The sequence below is a fragment of the Bombina bombina genome, chromosome 1 (genome assembly GCF_027579735.1).
Source record: "Bombina bombina isolate aBomBom1 chromosome 1, aBomBom1.pri, whole genome shotgun sequence".
Lineage (NCBI taxonomy): Eukaryota > Metazoa > Chordata > Amphibia > Anura > Bombinatoridae > Bombina > Bombina bombina.
Genome location: NC_069499.1, coordinates 1,324,738,750 through 1,324,764,062, shown reverse-complemented (window position 1 = coordinate 1,324,764,062; position 25,313 = coordinate 1,324,738,750). Strand labels below are relative to the sequence as shown.

Sequence of the window (25,313 nt, the reverse complement as noted above, 5' to 3'; positions counted from 1 at the left end):
AACACTATATAAACCTATAAACCCCTAATCTGCCGCCCACCCACATCGCCAACACTAAAATCTAGTAACCCCTAATCTGCTGCTCCCCGACATCGCTGACACTAAATAAACCTATTAACCCCTAAATGCCAGCCCCACATCATAACTAATAAACTAAACCTATTAACCCCTAAACCGCCATCCCCCCACATTGCAAAACACTAAATTATACTATTAACCCCTAAACCTAACACCCACTTAACTTTAAATTAAAAGTTACAATATAACTATCTTAAAATAAATAAAAACTTACCTTTGGGGAAAAAAAACAAAAAAAAAACCTTAAGATTAAACTATAAACTAACCTAACATAACTATTCTAATAAAATAAAAAAAAATACAAATTAAAAATCCTAAATTGCAATTTTAAAAAAACTAACATGACGAAAAAATAAAAAAACTAGTTACAAATTTTAAAAAACCTAAAACTATAAATAAATTTAAAAAAAATCTTACATTACAAAAAATAAAAAACACTAAAATTACGAAAAATAAAAAAACTCGAAGCAAAAAAACATAATTTATGTAAGAACTTACCTGATAAATTCATTTCTTTCATATTAGCAAGAGTCCATGAGCTAGTGACATATGGGATATACATTCCTACCAGGAGGGGCAAAGTTTCCCAAACCTTAAAATGCCTATAAATACACCCCTCACCACACCCACAATTCAGTTTAACGAATAGCCAAGAAGTGGGGTGATAAGAAAGGAGCGAAAGCATCAAAAATAAGGAATTGGAATAATTGTGCTTTATACAAAAAAAAATCATAACCACCACAAAAAGGGTGGGCCTCATGGACTCTTGCTAATATGAAAGAAATTAAGTTATCAGGTAAGTTCTTACATAAATTATGTTTTCTTTCATGTAATTAGCAAGAGTCCATGAGTTAGTGACGTATGGGATAGCAGATACCCAAGATGTGGACCTTCCATGCAAGAGTCACTAGAGAGGGAGGGATAAAATAAAGACAGCCAAATCCGCTGAAAAATTAATCCACTACCCAAATCAAAAGTTTCAATTTTTATAATTAAAAAAACTGAAGTTATAAGCAGAAGAATCAAACTGAAACAGCTGCCTGAAGTACTATTCTACCAAAAACTGCTTCTGAAGAAGAGAAAACATTAAAATGGTAGAATTTAGTAAAAGTATGCAAAGAAGACCAAGTCGTTGCTTTGCAAATCTGATCAACAGAAGCTTCATTCTTAAAAGTCAAGGAAGTAGAAACCGACCTAGTAGAATGAGCCATAATCCTCTGAGGCGGGGATTAACCCGACTCCAAATAAGCAAGATGAATCAAAAAGCTTTAACCAAGATGCCAAAGAAATGGCAGAAGCCTTCTGACCTTTCCTAAAACCAGAAAATATAACAAATAGACTAGAAGTCTTTCTGAAATCTGAATAGCTTCAACATAATTTCAAAACCCTTACCACATCCAAAGAATGTAAGAATCTCTCCAAAGAATTCTTAGTATTAGGACACAAGGAAGGGACAATAATTCCTCTACTAATGTTGTTAAAATTCACAACTTAGGTAAAAATTGAAAAGAAGACACCAAAACCAACTTATCCTGATGAAAAATAAGAAAAAGGAGACTCACAAGAAAGAGCAGATAATTCAAAAACTGTTCTAGCTGAAGAGATGTCTAAAAGGAACAATACTTTCCATGAAAGTAATTTAAAATGTCCAAAGAAAGCATATGCTCAAACAGAAGAGCCTGTAAAGCCCTCAGAACCAAATTAAGACTCCAAGGAGGAGAAATTGGCTTAAATGACAGACTTGATACGAACCAAAGCCTGAACAAAACAATGAATAACAGAAAGATTAGCAAAATTTTCTGTGAAAACAGCACAGAAAAAGCAGAGATTTGTCCTTGCAAGGAACTTGCAGACAAAAACCCTTATCTAAACCATCCTGAAAAAACTATAAAATCCTATGAATTCTAAAAGAATGCCAAGATAATTTATGAAAAGAGCATCAAGAGATGTAAATCTTTCAAACTCGATAATAAATCTTACTAGACACAGATTTACAAGCCTGCAACATAGTATTAATCACTGAGACAGAGAAACTTCTATGACTAAGTACTAAGCGTTAAATCTCCATACCATCAAACTAATAATTTGAGTTCCTGATGGAAAAAATGAATGTTAAGATATAAGGTCTGGCCTTAATGGAAGTGACCAAGATTGGCAACTGGACATCCGAACATATACCAAAACCTGTGCGGCCATGCTGGAGCCACCAGCAACACAAAAGATTGCTCCCTGATGATTTTGAAAATCACTCTAAAAAGAAGAGCCAGAGGCGAAAAAATATAGGCAGATTGATAACTCCAAGGAAGTGTCAATGCATACACTGCTTCCGCCAGAGGATCCCCGGACCTGAATAGGCCCCTGGAAAGTTCCTTGTTTAGATGAGATGCCATCAGATCTATTTCTGGAAGCCCACACATCTGAACAATTTGAAAAAACACATCTGGGTAAAGAGACCATTCTCCCGGATGTAAAGCTTGATTGACAGAGATAATCCGCTTCCCAATTGTCTATACCTGGGAAATGGACCGCAGAAATTAGACAGAAGCTGGATTTAGCCCAAGCAAGTATCCGAGATACTTCTTTCACAGCCTAAGGACTGAGAGTCCCACCCTGATGATTGACATACGCCACAGTTGTGACATTGTCTGTCTGAAAAACAATAAACGTCTCTTTCTTCAAAAAGAAGCCAAAACTGAAGAACTCTGAAAAATGCATGGAGTTCCAAAATATCGATTGGTAATCTCGCCTCCTGAGATTTTCAAACCCCTTGTGCTGACAGAGATCCCCAGACAGCCTCCCAACCTAAAAGACTCGCATCTGTAGTGATCATGGTCCAGGTTGAATGAACCTTAGAGACCAGTAGAACTATATAATGGTGATCTAACCACCAAATCAAAGATAGTTGAACATTGGGATTCAAAGATATAAAAAGTGATATCCTAGAATCCCTGCACCATTAATTCAGTATAAAAAACTGGAAAGGTTTCTTATGAAAATGAGCAAAGGGAATCAAATCCAATGCTGCAGCCATAATACCAAAAACTTCCATGCATATAGCAACTGAAGGAAATAATAGAGACTGAAGGTTCCGACAAACGGAACCCAATAAAATTGTCACTTGTCTGCTAGAGACAAAGACATTGACACAATCTATCTGGAAACCTAAAAAAGGGTGACCCTTGTCTGAGGAATCAAGGAGCTTTTGAAAAAAAAAGAAGTTCCTCTAACCATGTCTTGAAGAAACAACAAAAGTTAAATCATATGAGATTCCGCAGAACGAAAAGACTGAGCCAGTACCACGAGACCGTCCAAATAAGGAAACACTGAGAACCTTGAAAAGACTCTTAGAGCTGTCGCTAGACCAGAAGGAAAAGCAACAAATTGGTAATGCTTGTCAAAAAAAGAGAATCTCAGAAAATGAAAATAATCTGAATGAAAACAGAAAATGAAGATATGCATCTATTGTATCTATTGTAAACAAATAATGCCATCACTGACCAAAAAAGGCAGAATAGACCATATAAACACCATTCTAAAAGATGGTATACTTATATGACAATTCAAAAAGATTTTCTATCTTTGGGATAATGAATAGTTTTGAATAAAACCCCCAAACCCTGTTCCTAAAAAGGAACTGGTATAAATACCCCAGAAAACTCCAGGTCTGAGCAGCGCCTTGAGCCCCAACGGGTGATCAGCCGCGCTTCACAAGTACCCAATACATACAGGACTGAAACACACTTCAGGAAAGTGTGAGCCTTACTGGAATAGCTGGAATATGTTAGAGAAAAAAATACTTCTCACAGACGGTTTTACTCTGAATCCTATTCTGTATCCAAATCTAAGAAGTTTGGACCGAATTGAACCAAACAAATTTTTTTTAAAAAGTCTTAACCTGCCCCATACCAGCTAAGCTGGAATAAGAACTGCACCTACATGCAAATTTGGGGAGCTGACTTTGATTGTTTAAATGGCTTAAATTGAATGAAGAAAACTTCCAATTATAAACATGTTACTTGGGGAAGAATTTAGAATTCCGTTCCTTAGTAAGAACAAAAGCTTAATATTTAGCCTTAGAACTCAATCTTGAAGCCCAGAGTAACAGTAGAAGAATTAAATCCAATTGTGAACCAAATAATTGATTACCTTGGAAAAAAAAAAAAAAAAAAGAAATATGGAATTTAGAAATCAAATTAGCATTCCAAGAATGAAATCACAAAGTTATTCTAGCTAAAATAGCTAAAGACATAGATTAAACCTCATTTGCGAAAATATCAAAAGAATGATGACACAAATGAAATTATTAACATGTTGATCAACTTAACAATGCTAAACAAATCATAATCCGATACTTGTTGCACTAAAGTATCCAACCAGAAAGTTGAAGCAGTTGCAACATCAGCCAAATAAATTACAGGTCTAAGAAAAGTACCTGAAAATAAATACTTTTCCTTAAATAAGATACAAGTTTCCCAAGGAAAAAAATAAATACTATTTGCTATAGGAATAGTAGTATGTTTAGCAAGAGTAGAGATAGCCCCATTAACTTGGGGGATCTTCCTCAAAACTTAAAACTAACTGCTGGCAAAGGATACAATTTAAAAACCGTAAAGAAGAAATAAAAGAAATTTCCGGCCTATTTCATTCCCTAGTATCAGGAACTGGAAAAAAACCTCTGAATAAACCACAGAAGGTTAATAAGCAGAATTTAAATGTTAGCTAGTCTTAAAATCAAAAGAACTAGTTACGTCAATATCCAAAATAATCAACACCTTTTCAACAAAGAACAAATGTACTCTATTTAAAAATAAAAAAGTAGATTTGTTAGTGTCAATATCTGAGGAAGAATATTCTGAATGAGAAAAAACACCATCAGAGAAGGATAATTCATTATGTTGTCGGTCATTTAAAACTTCATCAACTAAATGAGAAGTTTAAAAAAAGACCCAAAAATTTTATTAGAAGGCGGGATAGCAGACAAAGCCTTTATAATAGAATCAGAAAAATATTCTTATAAATTCCTAAGTATATCTTGTACATAAGATGTAAAAAGAATAGCAATAGATAATGCATAAATACTAATGGACTCTGCATGTAAAAGTTTATCATAAAAACTTATTACAAACCATAGCTAAAGATAAACATTCATAACATTAAAATAAATGAACTTAGCTTTGGTAGGACTGATATCAGTCATCAGGAATCCCTCAGTATTTTCTGATACAGGAACAGTTTTGAAATATCTTGCAATATGTAATAGAAAAAAAACAACATATAAAGCAAAATTATCAAATTCCTTAAATGACAGTTTCAGGAATGGGAAAAAAAATGCAAAACAAACAAGCCTCTAGCAACCAGAAGCAACAAAAAAGTGAGACTGAAATAATGTGAAAAAAACTGGCGCCAAGTATGACGCCCACATTTTTTGGCGCCAAGTATGACGCCCACATTTTTGGGCGCCAAAAATGACGCCCACATTTTTTGGCGCAACCACAAAATTTTGCGTCAAAAAAGGTCGCGCCAAAAATGACGCAATAAATTGAAGCATTTTCTGCACCCGCGAGCCTAATAGCCAGCAAAAAATCAAATTGAAATTTTTAAGGTAAGAAAAAATATTTATTCATATGCATTTTCCCAAAAAAATGAAACTGACAGTCTGAAAGAAGGAATACTGATTATCCTGAATCATGGCAAATATAAGTTTAAAACATATATTTAGAACTTTACATATAAAGTGCCCAACCATAGCTTAGAGTGCCATAAATAAAATAAGACTTACTCACCCTAAGACACTCATCTATATATAGTAGATAGCCAAACCAGTACTGAAACGAGAATCAGTAGAGGTAATGGTATATAAGAGTATATTGTCGATCTGAAAAGGGAGGTAGGAGAAGAAATCTCTATGACCGATAAAAGAGAACCTATGAAATAGATCCCCTAGAGGAAGATCGTGGTATTTAAATAGGCAATACTCTCTTCACATCCCTCTGACATTCACTGCACTCTGAGAGGAAAACCGGGCTTCAGCCTGCTGCGAAGCGCATATCAACGTAGAAATCTAGCACAAACTTACTTCACCACCTCCATGGGAGGCAAAGTTTGCAAAACTGAATTGTGGGTGTGGTGAGGGGTGTATTTATAGGCATTTTAAGGTTTGGGAAACTTTGCCCCTCCTGGTAGGAATGTATATCCCATACGTCACTAGCTCATGGACTCTTGCTAATTACATGAAAGAAATAATAAACAAAATGATCAAAAATAAAAACAATTACACCTAACCTAATAGCCCTATAAAAATTAAAAAGCCCCTCCAAAATAAAAACACCACCTTTACCTACAATAAACTACAAATAGCCCTTAAAATGGCATTTTGTATGGCATTGCCCTAAGTTAAACAGCTTTTACCTGAAAAAAAAATACAAAGTCCCCCCAACAGTAAAAACCTCCACCCAACCAACCCCTCAAATAAAAAACCTAATTTTAAATAAAACTTAAGCTACCCATTGCCCCTAAAGGGTCATTTGTATGGGCATTGCCCAAAAAACCCTAATCTAAAAAACAAAAAAAAAAAAACTAACACTAACCCAATAAAATCTACTCACGGTTCCTGAAGTCCAGACATTGATCAACATCCAGGTGGCAACATCTTCATCCATTGCGGGGGCGTCTTCTATCTTCAACCCGGCGGCATGGAGCAAAGCTATCCAGCTCTGGCGATGACATCCTGCGCGGAGCGTCCTTTTCATACGATCAGCCGTACACTGAAGTTGAATGCAAGGTACTTGTTTAAAAATGGCGTACCTTGCATTATTATTGGCTGATTTGATTCTTCACATTCAAAACAGCCAATAGGATTTCAGTAGCTCTCATCCTATTGGCTGTTTTAAAAGTTACAATATAACTATTAAAATAAATAAAAACTTACCTTTGGGGAAAAAACAAACAAAAAAACCCCTAAGATTAAACTATAAACTAACCTAACATAACTATTCTAATAAAAAAAAAAAACTAACTAACAATTAAAATTCCTAAATTGCAATTTTAAAAAACCTAACACGACCAAAAAATAAAAAACACTAAAATTACGAAAAATAAAAAACTCTAAGCAAAAAATAATAAACAAAATTATCAAAAATAAAAACAATTACACCTAATCTAATAGCCCTATAAAAATTAAAAAGCCCCTCCAAAATAAAAACACCACCTTTACCTACAATAAACTACAAATAGCCCTTAAAATGGCATTTTGTATGGCATTGCCCTAAGTTAAACTGCTTTTACCTGAAGAAAAAAAAAATACAAAGTCCCCCCAACAGTAAAAAACCCCACCCAACCAACCCCCCAAAATAAAAAACCTAATTTTAAATAAAACCTAAGCTACCCATTGCCCCTAAAGGGGCATTTGTATGGGCATTGCCCAAAAAACCCTAATCTAAAAAACAAAAAACACAGAAATAAAAAACAAAAAAACTAACAATAACCCCATAAAATCTACTCACGGTTCCTGAAGTCCAGACATCGATCAACATCCAGGCGGCAACATCTTCATCCATTGCGGGGGCGTCTTCTATCTTCAACCCGGCGGCATGGAGCGAAGCTATGCAGCTCTGGCGATGACATCCTGCGCGGAGCATCCTTTTCATATGATCAGCCGTACACTGAAGTTGAATGCAAGGTACTCATTTAAAAATGGCGTACCTTGCATTATTATTGGCTGATTTGATTCTTCACATTCAAAACAGCCAATAGGATTTCAGTAGCTCTCATCCTATTGGCTGTTTTGAATTTGAAGAATCAAGCTCTAGTATAGACTGTAGAAAATCTGTGTAAACATAGCCAGCAGAAATAAAATACACTCCCTGTAGGCGGTAGGAGAAAAAAGGAAATACATACATTGCAAAAGTGCAGAATGAAAATCGTAAATTAAAGATCATACATAAAGAATAACTGAACCATTCACACAAAAATGAACAGGCGAAAAAATGTATTGTTAATGTGCTTAAAACCATAACAAAACTGTTTACCAAAAATCGTATTTTATCAAAAACGTACAATTTGTATGTAAATTACACAGGAATACATTGTATTAAATATCCACAGTATAAATAATAGTTTAAATACACTGGATGTGAAAAAAACACACAGCAATGTGTACACCTCTCATATTTTGCAAATATTTTATTATATCTTTTCATGTGACAACACTGAAGAAAGTGTAGTAGTGTGACAACAATGAAGAAAGTAGTGAGTGTACAGCCTGTATAACAGTGTACATTTGCCGTCCCCTCAAAATATCTCAACACACAGCCATTCATGTCTAAACCGTTGGCAACAAAAGTGAGTACATCCCTAAGTGAAAATGTCCAAATTGGGCCCAAAGTGTCAATATTTTGTGTGAGCATCATTATTTTCCAGCACTGCCTTAACCCTCTTGGGCATGGAGTTCACCAGAGCTTCATAGGTGGCCACTGAAGTCCTCTTCCACTCCTCCATGACAACATCACAGAGCTGGTGGATGTTAGAGACCTTGTGCTCCCCTACCTTCCGTTTGAGGATGCCCCATGCCCCACAGATGCTCAATAGGGTTTAGATCTGGAGACATGCTTGGCCAGTCCATCAACTTTACCCTCAGCTTCTTTAGCAAGGCAGTGGTAGTCTTGGAGGTGTGTTTGGGGTTGTTATCATGTTGGAATTATTTCCCTGTGGCCCAGTCTCCGAACGGAGGGGATCATGCTCTGCTTCAGTATGTCACAGTACATGTTGGCATTCATGGTTCCCTCAATGAACTGTAGCCCCCCAGTGCCGGTAGCACTCATGCAGGCACAGACCATGACACTCCCACCACCATGCTTGACTGTAGGCAAGACACACTTGTCTTTGTACTCCTCACCTGGTTGCCGCCACACACACTTGACACCATCTGAACCAAATAAGTTTATCTTGGTCTCATCGGACCACAGGACATGGTTCCAGTAATCCATGTCCTCAGTCTGCTTGTCTTGAGCAAACTGTTTGAGGGCTTTCTTGTGCATCATCTTTAGAAGAGGCTTACTTCTGGGATTACAGGCATGCAGACCAATTTTATGCAGTGTGCGGCATACGGTCTGAGCACTGACAGACTGATCCCCCACCCCTTCAACCTCTGCAGCAATGCTGGCAACACTCATACATCTGTTTCCCAAAGACAACCTCTGGATATGACACTGAGCACATGCACTCAACTTCTTTGGTCGATCATGGTGAGGCTGTTCTTAGTGGAACCTGTCCTGTTAAACCGCTGTATGGTCTTGCCCACCGTGCTGAAGCTCAGCTTCAGAATCTTGGCAATCTTTTTATAGCCTAGGCTATCTTTATGTAGAGCAGCATTTTTTTTTCTTCAGATCTTCAGAGAGTTTTTTGCCATGAGGTGCCATGGTGAACTTCCAGTGACCAGTATGAGAAAGTGTGAGAGTGATAACACTAAATTTAACACACCTGCTCCCCATTCACAACTGAGACTACTTTACATTGTATCAAAGTGTCATTTCTTCAGTGTTGTCACATGAAAGGATATAATAAAATATTTATAAAAATGTGAGGGGTGTACTCACTTTTGCAAGATCCTGTATAAGTACAAAATACACAGCATCTTTGGGGGTTTTTCTGTGAAGGTTTTTTTTATATTTTTTTATTTATTATAATAATTTTTCAATAAATCTATGAAACAACCTAACTATTGACCAGTAGCAGACTTATGGAACTAATATTTTGTACTGGGCTTCAAAAAAGAAAAGAAAAGTCAGGGGGCTGGTACGTACAAGGAGGGGATTCAAAATAAGGATGTGCAGGTGTTGCTAAGGTTATTGTGATTGATGTAAAGTGTAATTGTTGTTTTATCGTAAAATGGGCTGATCATGGAAGTGGACAAATTTATTGTCTCTCAAATCCATCTAAACATTTCCGCCCTACAGATCTCACTGTTTCTCCTCGCAAACTAAAAGGTGACAAGGTTGTGACAAATTACACAAAATAATTAATACCCTAATAGAAAAACACATGTATAAGAACATTGAGGCTATTGTAAGATGCTATATACAGACAGCTTCATTAATTTCTTTAGTAGAAACCTTCATTAATTTCTATAGTAGACATCTTGCCACTTGCAGGAACTGCCTCTTTTTTAAAGGCAATTTTACCAGGGCAGCTGTGAAAACCCACATCTGATCTCAAGAGGTTTAGATAATAAGTATTGTGCTTTGGTATAAAGACAGAGATATATAACGAAGCATGTGTGTGTACAGCAAGTTCTAAAAATAAGGAAATATGATTTCCATGAACGCTCAACCCATTTTGATGGGTTGTGGTTTCAAAGAACAAAACCGTCTATTTAATATTACAAAAAAAAACTAATTAAGTAATGTCTTATACACTGTATACTCTATAACAAGCCATTGGAAACACATTCAGGAAAAAAAATATTTACACTCCCTTTAATGCTCTTTTTAAGAATCAATAAGTAATTTTAAGAAAGTTTTTTTTTCAAAATCTACATAATTTAGTTCTTTTTCGGTCACATACTTTAAAGCTTTATGAATTACCCACAGAACAGTGTTTTTCAGCTCCAGTCCTCAGGACACATCAAAAGACCAGAATAGAAAGATATTTCTGCTTTAAGTACAAGGGTCAGTCAGACTGGCTGAGGCACAAATTACCCTCCTGATCTTAAACAGAGATCATGAAATTTGTGCCTTTTTAAGGTTTTCTTATGACTGGAGACAGCAAAGAAATGCAACAGAAAAAACACATGACATACAGTATCTCACAAAAGGGAGTACACCCCTCACATTTTTGTAACTATTTTATTATATATTTTCATGTGACAACACTGAGGAAATGATACTTTGCTACAATGTAAAGTAGTGAGTGTACAGCCTGTATAACAGTGTAAATTTGCCGTCCACCCAAAATAACAAGACACAACCATTAATTTCTAAACCGTTGGCAACAAAAGTGAGTACACCCCTAAGTGGAAATGTCCAAACTGGGCCAAAAGTGTCAATATTTTGTGTGGCCACCATTATTTCCAGAACTGCCTTAACCCTCTTGGGCATGGAGTTCACCAGAGCTTCACAGGTTGCCACTGGAGTCCTCTTCCACTCCTCCATGACGACATCACGGGTCTGGCGGATGTTAGAGACCTTGCGCTTCCCCACCTTCTGTTTGAGAATGCCCTACAGATGCTCAATAGGGTTTATGTCTGGAGACATGCTTGACCAGTCCATCACCTTTACCCTCAGCTTCTTTAGCATGGCAGTGGTCGTCTTGGAGGTGTGTTTGGGGTCGTTATGTTGGAATACTGCCCTGCGGCCCAGTCTCCGAAGGGACGAGATCAAGCTCTGCTTCAGTATGTCACAGTACATGTTGGCATTCATGGTTCCCTCAAGAACTGTTGCTCCCCAGTGCCAGCAGCACTCATGCAGGCCCAGACCATGACACTCCCACCACCATGCTTGAATGTAGGCAACATTAACTTGTCTTTGTACTTCTCACCTGGTTGCTGCCACAGACGCTTGACACCATATGATCTAAATAAGCTTATTTTGATCTCATCGGAGCACAGGACATGGTTCCAGTAATCCATGTCCTTAGTCAGCATGTCTTCATCAAACTGTTTGGGGGCTTTCTTGTGCATCATCTTTATAAGAGGCTTCCTTCTTGAACGACAGCCATGCAGACCAATTTGATGCAGTGTGCGGTGTATGGTCTGAGCACTGACAGGCTGACCCCCACCCCTTCAACCTCTGCAGCAATGCTGGCAGCACTCATACGCCTATTTCCCAAAGACAACCTCTGGATATGACTCTGAGCACGTGCACTCAACTTCTTTGGTCGACCATGGCGAGGCCTGTTTTGAGTGGAACTTGTCCTGTGAAACAGTTGTATAGTCTTGCCCACCGTGCTGCAGCTCATTTTCAAGGTCTTGGCAATCTTCTTAAAGCCTAGGCCATCTATATGAAGAGCAACAATTCTTTTTTTCAGATCCTCAGAAAGTTCTTTGCTATGAGGTGCCATGTTGAAATTCCAGTGACCAGTATGAGAAAGTGTGATAGCGATAACACCAAATTTAACACAACTGCTCCCAATTCACACCTGAGACCTTATAACACTAACGAGTCAAATCCAATTTAGACATTTCCACTTAGGGGTGTACTCACTTTTGTTGCCAACGGTTTAGACATTAATGGCTGTGTGTTGAGTTATTTTGAGGGGACAGCAAATTTACACTGTTATACAGGCTGTACACTCAATACTTCCTAATTTGTAGTAAATTGCCATTTCTTCAGTGTTGTCACATGAAAAGATATTATAAAATATTTACAAAAATGTGAGGGTTGTACTCATTTTGTGAGATACCGCATAACTACCATTTACATTCTAATGGTCTTTTCATCACAAATAAAACAAAATATATTACTGCTGCCCCAATTATGAATGATATCACTACACATTTTGTAATCCGCAATATATAGAAAGAAAAATAAACTAACAGATGCTAATTTTCAGTTGAGCTGAGTCCCGGTGCTGGCTCAATATTCTGTGCAAATACTGGAAAAAGTTGTGTTTAAATGAAATATTCTAAGTAACAATGTAATTTTGTGTTCTTATTAAAATAATACATCTCCGAGAAGTCACTTGAATGAATAATGATTGCAGTAATGTGACTGGTTAAGTACACATCTATCACAGATGACATCCTAATACATTGAGTCTATGAGGTAAAGGAATGATTTACTTGTCTGTTCTACTTCAAGCAGGAATTTCATCAACCTTCATTGCCTAATTATGATGCTTAATATCCCCAAGATGGGTAGGCGCCTATCATAAAACCTTTGAAAAACTTTATTGGGCACTACCATTTATTACACAGAATAACGAAACATAACATATAAATAAACAAACATAAATTTATGCTTATTCCCATAATTTTAAAATGACCGCAGAAATGTTGTACCTTTTAAACCAAAATACATTTATAACATATATTTGTATTGCACATAAAGTGCCTAACTGGCAAGTTTAGAACTGAAAGGGACCTGAAACCATTTTTTTTTCTTTCATGATTTCTATATGAAAGAAAAAATATATATATTTTTGCTTACTTCTCTTGACATCCTTTGATGAAGGAGCAGCAATGCACTACTGGGAGCTAGCTGAATACAACGGGTGAGCCAATGACAAAAGAGATACATATGAGCAGCCACAAATCCTCAGCTAGCTCCCAACAGTGCACTATTGCTCCTGATCGTAACAAGGTATGTTTTTATACAAAGAGAGGCAAGAAACTAACTGAATCATGAAACTGACTCTTTAAGCGTGAGAGTAGGGGAAGCCCTTGATAGTTATAATTTTACCATTTATGTTTTGATTATCTTAAAAGTGTTTGTACTTGACAAATAATTAAAACAATTTATTTCATGAAGAAGTGGTCCAGTTTACTTCTGTTGTAGGCCTGGGAAATATAATCTGCCAGACTTCCTATCTATAAAAATCATTAAAAAAATGAAGGCAACAAAAGCTTTTGTAATACATGACATTAGTAATGTAACAGTGAGACATAAAGAACAGACATACTGTATTACTGCAAGCTTTCATGCTGAAGAAAACATCAGTGTCCTAAAAGCTTGCACTTATATCACCTTGCATAATACCATTAATTATTAAATATGTTGTGCTTTTATCTGATCAACTGACTAATACTGTACAAAATTGTACCTGCAACCTGATTCAAAGGGGCACAAAACACCTTGTTAGTAAAGATTATTTTGTAGAACTGCAATAAATAACAAGTAGAATACATTAACACCTTGTTTGTTGCAATTGTTTTTCAACTCCCTCCACCAATTGACCTATTTCAGGAAGTCAATCAAAACTTGTTATTGAAGTAAACAATTCATGCTTTTTCATTTCGTTAGCAAAACATGCATAGTTTTGTTGTGTTGTATGTTATGTTATCACCTTTGTTGGGGACACTGAAGGGAATATATGTAACAGGGTTAGGCTTTTCAAGTCAGTAGTGTGCACTATCAATTTTCTTAACCACAGGAAAAGGGGGCAAAATAAAGAGTAATATCGTAAAAACTGTTAATATTCCTTTAACAACACCAATGCAAAATATAAACAACGATAGTCAAGGGAAAGTATTAAGACAATATTCATAATGCTAAAGGCGGCTGTTTTCTAAAGCTATCATCTGGGAACCACAACATGACAGAATATCAACATATCCATACCTGAGCACAAGTGTCACAATCTAAATTACAGAGTCAGAGAAGCACCTGTAGCATTTATCAGATATTGTCCTGTAATGGTTCCCTAATAACAGGATTTGTAATCTATAATGGGCTAAACTGCAGCCATAAAAACATCCAGTTAGTAGCAACAATATGACAAAATAATTAATAAATTATAAAATGTAGCAAGAATAGTAATAGCTTATAAATTGACTTAATCAACAGCGTTTGTAATGAAATTAAATGGAAAATGTGCTGTTCCCGTCAGCATGAGCTAACTATCATTTAGAAGCGCTTTTTTTCTTTCAATTTCCATTTGACTTCATTACTGACTTTTGCTAATCTCATCTATTTATACATGGCAAGAGCAACAATAAGGGAATCAAATGGTGTTGTGCTTTAATTAGCTCATCAACGTGAACAAATAATGAAATCCATTGAAGGATTTGTGAAATACCTTGAATGTAGCTCTGTGCTGCCATTATTGTATTTGCTGCCTCTTTCCCAGATCCCAAAGTCAGGCACGCGGTAAGCCCTTTCCACACAGAACACAAGGTTCTGGATGAATGATACCTGCAAAATAGAAAAGAAAAACATTAGTTAAAGATTATGAAAGGAAAACAGAAAAGAACATGACGGAAGCAAAAGACAAGAAAAGGTGAGAGGAAGAGTTAAAAGGTGACAGCGATAAAGGAAACAAAATGAAAGAATTACAGAGGAAAAGGAAAACTAGAGGCGAGAAAAATGAACTAAAAAAGTGAGAAAGAGAAGAGGAAAGCTATGAAGTGGGAAAAAAGTAGAGGGAGAAGGGAAGTGGTGAGCAAAGGAGGAAATAAACAAAAATAAGTAATAATTAGAAAGGAGTTAGGTGAAGGGAAAGGAAAGAGAGAGAGGGGTGTGTGAGAGGGAGACAGAGAAAAGGAGAGCGAGAGAGAGAGAGAAGGCAAGAGAGAGAAGGAGAGAGAAAAGAGAGAGAAAAGGAGAGATAAGGAGAGAGAGAGAGAAGGAGAGAGAAAGAGAGAGAAAAGGAGAGAGAGAAGGAGAGAGAGAGAGAGAGAGAGAGAGAGAGAGAGAGAGAGAGAGGAGGAGGAGAGAGAGGAGGAGAGAGAGGAGGAGGAGAGAGAGGAGGAGGAGAGAGGAGAAGAGAGAGGAGGAGGAGAGAGAGGAGGAGGAGAGAGAGGAGGAGGAGAGAGAGAGAGAGAGAGAGAGAGAGAGAGAGAGAGAGAAAGAGGGAGATTGATCCCAATGATCCATTTTATATGATGGAGTGTATTATATTTAAAGTGGCTAATTGTAATTTATTTTGTCATTTGTAGTAGCTACTTTTACCTGTTGAAACCACCAACTATACTGAAATTTGCAATACTTAATAATAGCTGCAGGAAATGTAAAAAAAGAGACATCGTCCAAAACCAACCTCACACATTGAGGTGGGAGACAGTGAGACCAGCCCATTATAAAGGGTATTTTTATAGCATCACTGAGCACTATTTATTCAGGGAAGGAGCTAAAAGAGTACATTGTATTTTTAAGGCAAAATGAGAACAGAGAGGTGATGTGAGGAAAGGAAGAAGATAAACCAGTGGTGAAATAAAAATGTGACAAGAAAAAAAAGACAAGAACAAGGTAAGGACAGACACAGTGGCAACATAAGAAACAAATAAAAAGGAAGTTGTATGAGTTAGAGATGAGAAGAAATAGCAAGAAAGGGACATAAAACTCAAAACTGAGATGGGGCGGAGTCTAGCCACGCTGGAAGATGGCTGCTAGTTAGAAGGGCTCCCATCTTCCATACCGGCTTTTAACAAGTTCCAAGGACATGATCCCAGCAATCTATCCCCTTTACCCTGCAAAACATCTGCTTTAACCTACAGTAGGGGATTGAGGAGCATCTAGGTTGCCACATACCCACTAACAACGGAGAACCACCTGGGGCCTTCAGCTGCATCGGAGGCAGAGCCGACTTGAGAGGTGCGTCAGTACAGAGGAGCTCCCTGCTTATAATAGCTCCACTATAACTCCGATCGCTTCTTCATCGGCCGAGATAACCTTTTGGGGGAAACTGCGGTCCCTACATAACGACCGGCTACACGGAGTGCACGCTGCTAAGCACAACCGAGATCTCGCAGCCCTCAGAATCCCGCGATCACATTTACCGCTAAGACCCGCTCCAGAGCAGGTAATCAGTCATTGACTACGGGTGCTTGGGCACGCAGGTGGGGATTGCTAGAGTGGAAAGAACAACATCTCCCTCCACATAAATGAAGCTAGCTTAGACATTTAAATCATAAAGGTTCACAATAAAAAGTTTAATCGATGTTGGGCTTTGGGAAATACCCTTGTTTATTGTAAGTGGTGGCCTTTAAAAACAGGTGGTGAAAACTGAAAACAGAGAGGTTCTAGTTGCCGAACATAATAACTTCCAGTAATATTGCTCACTGTGAGACCGCATGGTCTAAATAACACAACCGAAGGAGCTTCTTCTTTTTCTTTTTCTCTACACCTCATTCCAGCTACTGGGGGTTAATCCTGCTCTAACACTTCAACGTACATTTGAAAGGTAATGCCTTGCAAAAGGCAAAACAAAGGAGATAAGACCCCTGCAACAAAAACTCTAAACCAATATTTAAAACCCTGTGATCAACAGACCCTTTTTCACACTGAGCCCCCTATAGACACGCAAACACAAATGTCTACCTCTTCACAGCAAGGGGACTCAGAGAGCAGCCCTTACATTACAAAAAATGACATTATTCATTTATCATCAAAGGATGACATTAAGGTTGTTCTACACGAGATGAGAGCCCTTTTTGGAGACCTGAGAAAAGATCTGGGGGCTATTGATAAAAAAGAGTTACATCCCTTGAGACACAACAAAATGCCCTAAAAACAGAAATTAAAACTAACTCCGTGAGTATTTTAGAACATGACAGCAAAATTCAAAACATATCTGATAAATTGGAGGACCTGGAGAACCGATGCCGTCGGAACAACCTCCGAATAAGAGGAGTGTCTGAGACCATTTTCCCCCAGCAATAGAGGGATATCTCCAGGCCCTGTTTCGAATTATAAAGAATGACCCCTCTGCAGAGGATATTCAAATAGAGAGAGCTCATAGAGCTATAAGACCAAAGCACCCCCGAGAGACATAATTGTTAAGTTTCTCAGATACAAAGATAAAGAGGAACTATTGCGGTGTGCTAGAGAGAAAGGCCCCATTACACACGTGGGCGAAGAAATACAACTGTTTTCTGATTTATCCCCCATAACGCTACAAAAACGAAGGGACTTAGCCCACATCACCTCCACCCTGAAGAACCACAAAGTTCACTATAGATGGGGTTTTCCAGTATCTCTAATAGCCACTAATAACAAGAGAACGGCAATCCTCAGACCAGATTCGGATCCTAACCTTTTTTTCAAAGAACTATCTCTACCATACACCGAAGATGACATCGGCTCCCTGCCCAGACCTAGAGATGACCTGTCCAGCGGAAAAGGGACAAGCAACACCGATAGATCAACTTGACTTCAACACCCACAGACTTTCACTGAACACTCTCCTTAAGACCATGCAAGCCATGCGTTGCTCCCATTGAACAGAGTCTTGAAATAACTGTATACAGTATTAGACACTGAGACTGTCTCCTGTAGGAGCTACTAGCGCAGACCCTCTGCATTCATTAACCAAAGGAATTTGGCTTCATCCCTTCAGTATCCTTTTCTAACTTTTTTACAATTGCTAAAGTTTAAGTATTTTACTGTTCTGTTTAACAATTATAATGTTTGATGTTTTTTCTAGGTTTGTCTCCTCAGCTGGTCATATATAGCCGGTCTGGAGCTGAGAAAATTATTCTAGCGATAAGGCAATCCACTTAGTTTACTAAATGTGTTATGCATGAGTTAAATGCATGTATTTATTTTAAGATTTGGTTGTTATTGACACTGTTTCTGGAGGGTAATGTGATTTCTAGCAATCTGAACGCCCTATGAAACTTCCCCTGTTCTTGAGAGCTTAACCACTTAGAGCCAAAGTACACTCTAATTATATTGACTTACACCCCCTTTTTTATTATCTGGACTACCACTGACTCATAGTTTAGACACCCAGAAGTAATACACCACGACGGTGGAACTGATCAAATAATTTACTTCCTATCAAGAGGACACATAGGGCATAACTCACACTTCTTTCTGTAGTCCCTCACATCCTGGTATAGGTTAAAAATATATATATTTTTTTTCTCAACATACCCGCCTCCCCACCCTCCACCACTATATCCCTCACAAGGCATCCGTGTTCTCATTTCCTCTTCACCCCATTATTTGTTTCCCTCTCATGTCCTTGAAGAACGTAAGTGTTACGGTTGCCTCCAGGCTGGCTGGAAGTTGGACCGTAGAAAAGGATGCTCCTAGCGCTCACCAAAGAATCATCAGCACCATAGTCAGCAATCCCTGTAGTGATATTAGCTGAAGCTGTCCCCTACAAACATGAGTCAAAGCTGCAAGTTAGAGGGACAGAAAATAGGTCTGATGTGCTGGAGCACACAGCCTCCTTTTTATTGAGGTTACATGCAAACAGGACACTCTCAGGGGGAGGCATAAAATCCCCCATCACACATTTGATATTAGATAGAGAGACACTCCCTTTGACAGGCCACAACATTACTTCAGCAGATAACATTACACACAATAAAACAATGCAGTCCACCTTATCAATACTAGTCTGATTAGACAATGGGAAAGTTGATCACTAAACCTAATTAGAGCTAATCCCAGCAGACTTGTATGTAGAATAGGTTTCTTGAAGCTGAACAAAATTTAACTCTTAATGGCACACAATGAAACTGAACCAAGTGGGAGAAAGCCAGGGACAAGTCATTTCACAGGTCTGGGGACATAGTCTTAAAGGGGGCATTGTTCACCAGAGTCACAATATGTCCCCAGACGTTTCCCAAAGGGCCACACACACCCCACAAAAGTCAATATACTCTCAGGGGCACAATCTTCCAGGGGCCATAGTCATGAGGAAGGAGGCTGGCAAATAGGCTTCTCCAAAATCCAGGGAAGCAGGGCAACCTTCCATTTAAAGGGCCAGTCACAAATAGCAGTTTGTAACATATCTCCCCTTTTGGAGGGAGACTAACAAGGCACCTGACCTTCTGTCGGTCAGTGCCTAAGTTAGTCTCGCAACCCACCCACAAATAAACACTAGCAGCAAAGCAGCCCCCCCACAACAAGTAGCACTGGCCTGTAGGTTCCAGGTTATAGGATGAAAGTGTAGCATCCTCTGCCTTCCTGGCGCAGCTGTGCAAATAGCTGATGGTACTTGGGGGGCAGAGGCCAGCGGCACTCTGCCCTGGTGCCAGCGCTTCTGCTGGGGTGGGGGGTTTGCAGGCCAGTCCTGTAACAAGGGGGTCTGTAGGGCAGAGGCCAGCAGCGCTCTGTTCTGATGCCAGCTCTTCTGCTGGGGGAATTGGGGCATAGTCCTGCCCGGTGGCAAAGGGAACGTGGGGGTCAGTGGGGGTTAACATCTCCACTGTTAACCCTGGGCCCAAGTTAGGAGTTAGCTGGGGAGGGGGAGATTGGCTTACCTCCTCCTCCTGATACTCCGGCGGCCGTTGGGAAGGGAGGTCGATGCTCTCCTCTTCCTGTGGAACATGCTGCGGCTGGGGAGAGAGACCGGTTGTCTCCTCTCCCTGGAAGGCACACTCCGGCTGGGGAGGGAGGTCGATGCTCTCCCCTCCCTGTAGCTGGGTCTGTCGCTGGGGATCTGGGCCGCCTGCCCAGCATCCCTGTAGGGCCGGTAGAGAGACTGCGGTCCCATCTCCACCTGCCTGCTGGGGGTCCTCCCAGGACCAGTCTATGAGGCCTGCTGCCTCTGGTATCACTGGTTGGGGTTGGGGAAGGAGACCGGTTGTCTCTTCCCTCTGCACAGTATACTGCCGCTGGGGAGGGAGGTCGCTGCTCTCCTCTCCCTGTGGAACATGCTGCGGCTGGGGAGAGAGACCAGGTGTCCATACCCTCAAACTCCACAGTTGGCGCTCAAAGGCTCGTGCCGATTTGTTCTCCGTATCCAATTCCCGGATGATGCGACTGACTACCTCCTGCGCAGGGTCTGGACCATATCGGACTAGCCGCCTCTTTACCTCTGGAACGAAATCCACGCCCTCATAGCGACGGATCCGGTTGAGGTGCTCTTCACATGGTTCTGACCAGTATCTTGTCAGCTCCATGCTGCTGTAGGTAGGGACGCTGCGCAGTGGCTAGCGTTGCCCTCAATTACTCTCCTACGATACCAGTGCTGTTGTGGTGCTGCTCCTTGCGCTAGGACGCCAATCCCACCGCTGCCGCCAAATGTTACGGTTGCCTCCAGGCTGGCTGGAAGTTGGACCGTAGAAAAGGATGCTCCTAGCGCTCACCAAAGAATCATCAGCACCATAGTCAGCAATCCCTGTAGTGATATTAGCTGAAGCTGTCCCCTACAAACATGAGTCAAAGCTGCAAGTTAGAGGGACAGAAAATAGGTCTGATGTGCTGGAGCACACAGCCTCCTTTTTATTGAGGTTACATGCAAACAGGACACTCTCAGGGGGAGGCATAAAATCCCCCATCACACATTTGATATTAGATAGAGAGACACTCCCTTTGACAGGCCACAACATTACTTCAGCAGATAACATTACACACAATAAAACAATGCAGTCCACCTTATCAATACTAGTCTGATTAGACAATGGGAAAGTTGATCACTAAACCTAATTAGAGCTAATCCCAGCAGACTTGTATGTAGAATAGGTTTCTTGAAGCTGAACAAAATTTAACTCTTAATGGCACACAATGAAACTGAACCAAGTGGGAGAAAGCCAGGGACAAGTCATTTCACAGGTCTGGGGACATAGTCTTAAAGGGGGCATTGTTCACCAGAGTCACAATATGTCCCCAGACGTTTCCCAAAGGGCCACACACACCCCACAAAAGTCAATATACTCTCAGGGGCACAATCTTCCAGGGGCCATAGTCATGAGGAAGGAGGCTGGCAAATAGGCTTCTCCAAAATCCAGGGAAGCAGGGCAACCTTCCATTTAAAGGGCCAGTCACAAATAGCAGTTTGTAACAGTAAGATCTACATAGTTATATTTCAATAAGCCGGTTATGGAGATACTTCCCCTTGTTTCTCCTTTCTTTTTATTGGTTACTGTTTCTTAAGTGACCATTCTCTGTGACCTTTTAATAGACAAAGGATTTACTTAATATTACTGTTCAAAGGAACACGTTTGTTTTGTCTTTACCTCTTTCTTTTCTTTCCTTTCTCATTATCGCTCAATAAGTTCTCTCTTTTCTCCCCTCTCCTTTAATCTCCTCTTTCACCCTCCCCCTTCCCCTCCTCCCCTTTTTTTTTTTTTTTTTTTTTTTTTTTTTCTCTCCCTCTTCCACAACAGAAAACATGCCGCCTCGGTTGAGTAGGTTCCAAGACCATTCCTTCCAAATGACATCTATAAATGTAAAAGGCCTCAATAGTCCTGGGAAGAGGTCGCTGGTTCTTAAAGAGTTGAATAAAACTGGCAGCCAAATCCTGATGATCCAAGAGACGCACTTTAAAAAAGGTAAAGAACCCAAGTGGTCCCCTCCACATTACCCCATAACCTATTTTGCTTCAAGCCCACATAAAAAAAGTGGGGTGGGAATCCTGATTCATAAAACTTTACCAATACTAGTAACACAATGTATCAAAGACCCAGAGGGTCGATATGTACTACTCTTGGGCTCCCTTTTTGGGCAACAAATTACACTAGTAAACGTATATGCCCCTAACCAAAATCAGAACAGCTTCTTTAAAAAAATTTAAAATCTACTTTTAGATCATGCCAAAGGGGTAGTGTTTCTAGCAGGAGACTTTAATATCTCATTTGACCCTACCATAGACGCATCCAGAGGATCCTCCAGTGTGCCTAAATCGGTAATACGATCAGTCAAAAACTCCCTGAACAACCTCACACTCCATGATACTTGGAGAATACTGCACCCAAACACGAAGGACTACACCTTCTACTCCCCCCCACATAATTGCTACACGCGAATAGATCATATATTCACAGATTCCAACTGCCTCACCCTTTTAGACCAATGCAGAATAGGAAACATTACCTGGTCGGATCATGCCCCGGTTACTTGCTCAGTTATTTGGCCGGGTCTCCCTATCACGTCTAAGACATGGAGGCTAGATGATGCACTACTAGACAACCCAATAATCTTAGAAGATGTAGGAAAAAACCTATCAGAATACTTCTTAGCAAACACCAACACTGCCTCAACACCCATGGTAGAATGGGAAGCCCACAAATCTGTAATAAGGGGACTATTTATCAAGCACAGAGCCAGAATCTCAAAACAATCTAGGGAATTACACTCCAACCTCTTAGCTAGGATTGACTCCCTTGAAAAAGATCATAAATCGAATCCTAACAATGAAGCCCTCACACAAGCACTTTTAAACACAAGAAAGGATCTTAAACACTTTTTAGTCGATACACACCAACGCAATGCCCTATACCTTAAACAGTACTATTACGAGGGAGGTAATAAACCCGGAAAAATCTTAGCAAGACAACTTCGCAGAAAACAACTGTCAGCATATACTCATTCCCTAAAAACAAAGGAGGGGACACTCACTCATGATAGTAAAACCATAGCCTCTATCTTCCGGGATTACTTTAGCTCACTTTATGGTATCAATAAATCAGATACAGTGTCCCACCCTAATAAAGCCCTATCTGATGTAACGCTTGATACAGAAACCTACTTCCGAGACCTTAATCTCCCTACTCTAAATAAGGAAGCGAGGACACACCTAGAAACCCCCATCTCGCTAGAGGAACTACACCAGGCCATCAAAGACACCCCGACGGGCAAAAGCCCTGGACCTGACGGATTTTCGTCCAGGTATTATAAAACATTTAAACACATCCTCTCCCCCCATCTCCTTAATCTCTTTAATAACCTAAGGGACAACCCTACACTGTCTAGATCATTACTAGAAGCCCACATCACTGCTATCCCCAAGCCTGGAAAGCCAGCCATATGCCCAGAGAATTTTAGACCAATCTCACTCATAAATTCTGATATGAAACTACTTGCTAAGATCCTAACCAACAGGCTAATTAAATACCTCCCAAATCTAATTTCTACAGACCAGGTGGGCTTTGTTCCCGGACGGGAAGCCCAAGACAACACCATCAAAATTTAAAATTTAATAAATCACGCCAAAGTTACAAACACCCGTTTAGTTCTCTTTGCAACTGATGCCGAAAAGGCTTTTGATAGAGTCAAGTGGTCCTTTTTACGCAGAGCGATGGAGGAAATGGGCATTCCGACCTCCTTTTTGAATATGTCCCTCGCCCTATATTCACACCCGAACGCCCGAATAAGAATCAATGGCACCCTTTCAGACCCCTTTAATATCCATAATGGCACCAGGCAGGGATGCCCACTATCACCCTTACTTTTTGCCATCGCCATGGAAGTATTAGCCCAAAAAATTAGTAACAACACAGGCATCAAAGGGATAACGGTAGGCTCTACCGAATATAAACAAGCTCTTTACGCCGATGATGCTCTGTTCTCATTGACAGGGGCTGAAACCTCTGTCCCAGAGCTTCTCGCCGAGCTTGATCTCTATGGCAGAATCTCAAATTTCCAGTTAAATATCACCAAGTCGGAAAAACTCAACATAAATGAAAACCCGAAGGTTATACAATATTTAAAAGACAAATATAATATCCCCATCGCACAAAAGAAACTCAAATATCTAGGGATATTTCTAACCCCGGCCACACAGGATCTATTCAAATTTAACTATACAACACTAAAAAACGAAATAACAAGAGATTTATCGATCTGGAAAAATAAGCAGTTATCATGGCTTGGGAGAATAGGAGTTTTAAAAATGAATGTCCTTCCTAGACTCCTATACCTGCTTCAGACCCTACCCATCTCAATACCTGAAGATTATATCTCTCAATTACAGAAAGTTTTTGAACAATATATCTGGGCTGGTTCCAGAGCTAGAATACCAAAAAAGACCATGTATCTTCCTAGAGAGGGGGGGGGGGGGTCTCGGAGTACCTAACATACAAGCATATAAACAAGCAATAACTTTACAACACATAGTCGAATGGGCGCATAACCAGACGATAAAGCCTGGATACAAATTGACAGACAGATTTTTAGACTAAATAATGTAGCCACAATGGCTTGGACCACTCCTCAAAGGAGACCCAAGACACTACACTTGTATCATCTCACATCGGGCATTCTTTCAGATTGGGATAGAATTCTAATCTCCACAACACATATCTCTTCTAGATATTCCCCACTCTCCCCACTCATCGAGAACGTGGAGCTACCCTACCACCAACTAGGCATTACGCTTCATCAACCTTATAGTCTTCGGGTAGGCTCCATACATTACGCCACTGTAAGTGGCAAATATAAAAATCAATCTGACTTGATGGAAACTCATGGGGAAGTATTCTCCTCATGGTTTCATTACCACCAACTGCTTCACTTTATTTCTTACAATAAACACAAAAGAGACCTGGGCAGGGAAACAACCACATTTGAAAAACTATGCATACAAGCAAATCCCCCAACACATCTTATCGTTAAACTCTACAAACTGCTAAATAATCCAAATAATTCGATCCTCCCTACATACACATACGCCTGGAATAGGGAACTTGGATGTGAGATAGATGAGGAGACATGGCAGAAAGCTTTCAAATTGTCCAAACAATCATCAGTATCATCTGTAGTACAAGAAATTCACATAAAGCTAGCCTTCAGGTGGTATTTAACACCATCACGCTTACACAAAATCTTCCCCGCATTGAGAAGTACCTGCTGGAGGGGTTGTGGGGAGGTGGGATCTCTGCTCTACATTTGGTGGACTTGCCCCACATT

General features: G+C 39.6%; 1 protein-coding gene across 3 annotated transcripts in view; it reads right to left on the bottom strand.

The window, feature by feature from the left end:
* The window catches only part of PHKB (phosphorylase kinase regulatory subunit beta), a 1,109,273-nt gene that overhangs the window by 683,759 nt on the left and 400,201 nt on the right, over positions 1-25,313 (bottom strand). For all 3 annotated transcript variants that reach the window (XM_053701982.1, XM_053701974.1, XM_053701966.1), the window contains one exon: positions 14,809-14,924. In XM_053701982.1, the coding sequence (XP_053557957.1) occupies positions 14,809-14,924 (116 nt within the window). The remainder of the gene's footprint in view (positions 1-14,808; positions 14,925-25,313) is intronic.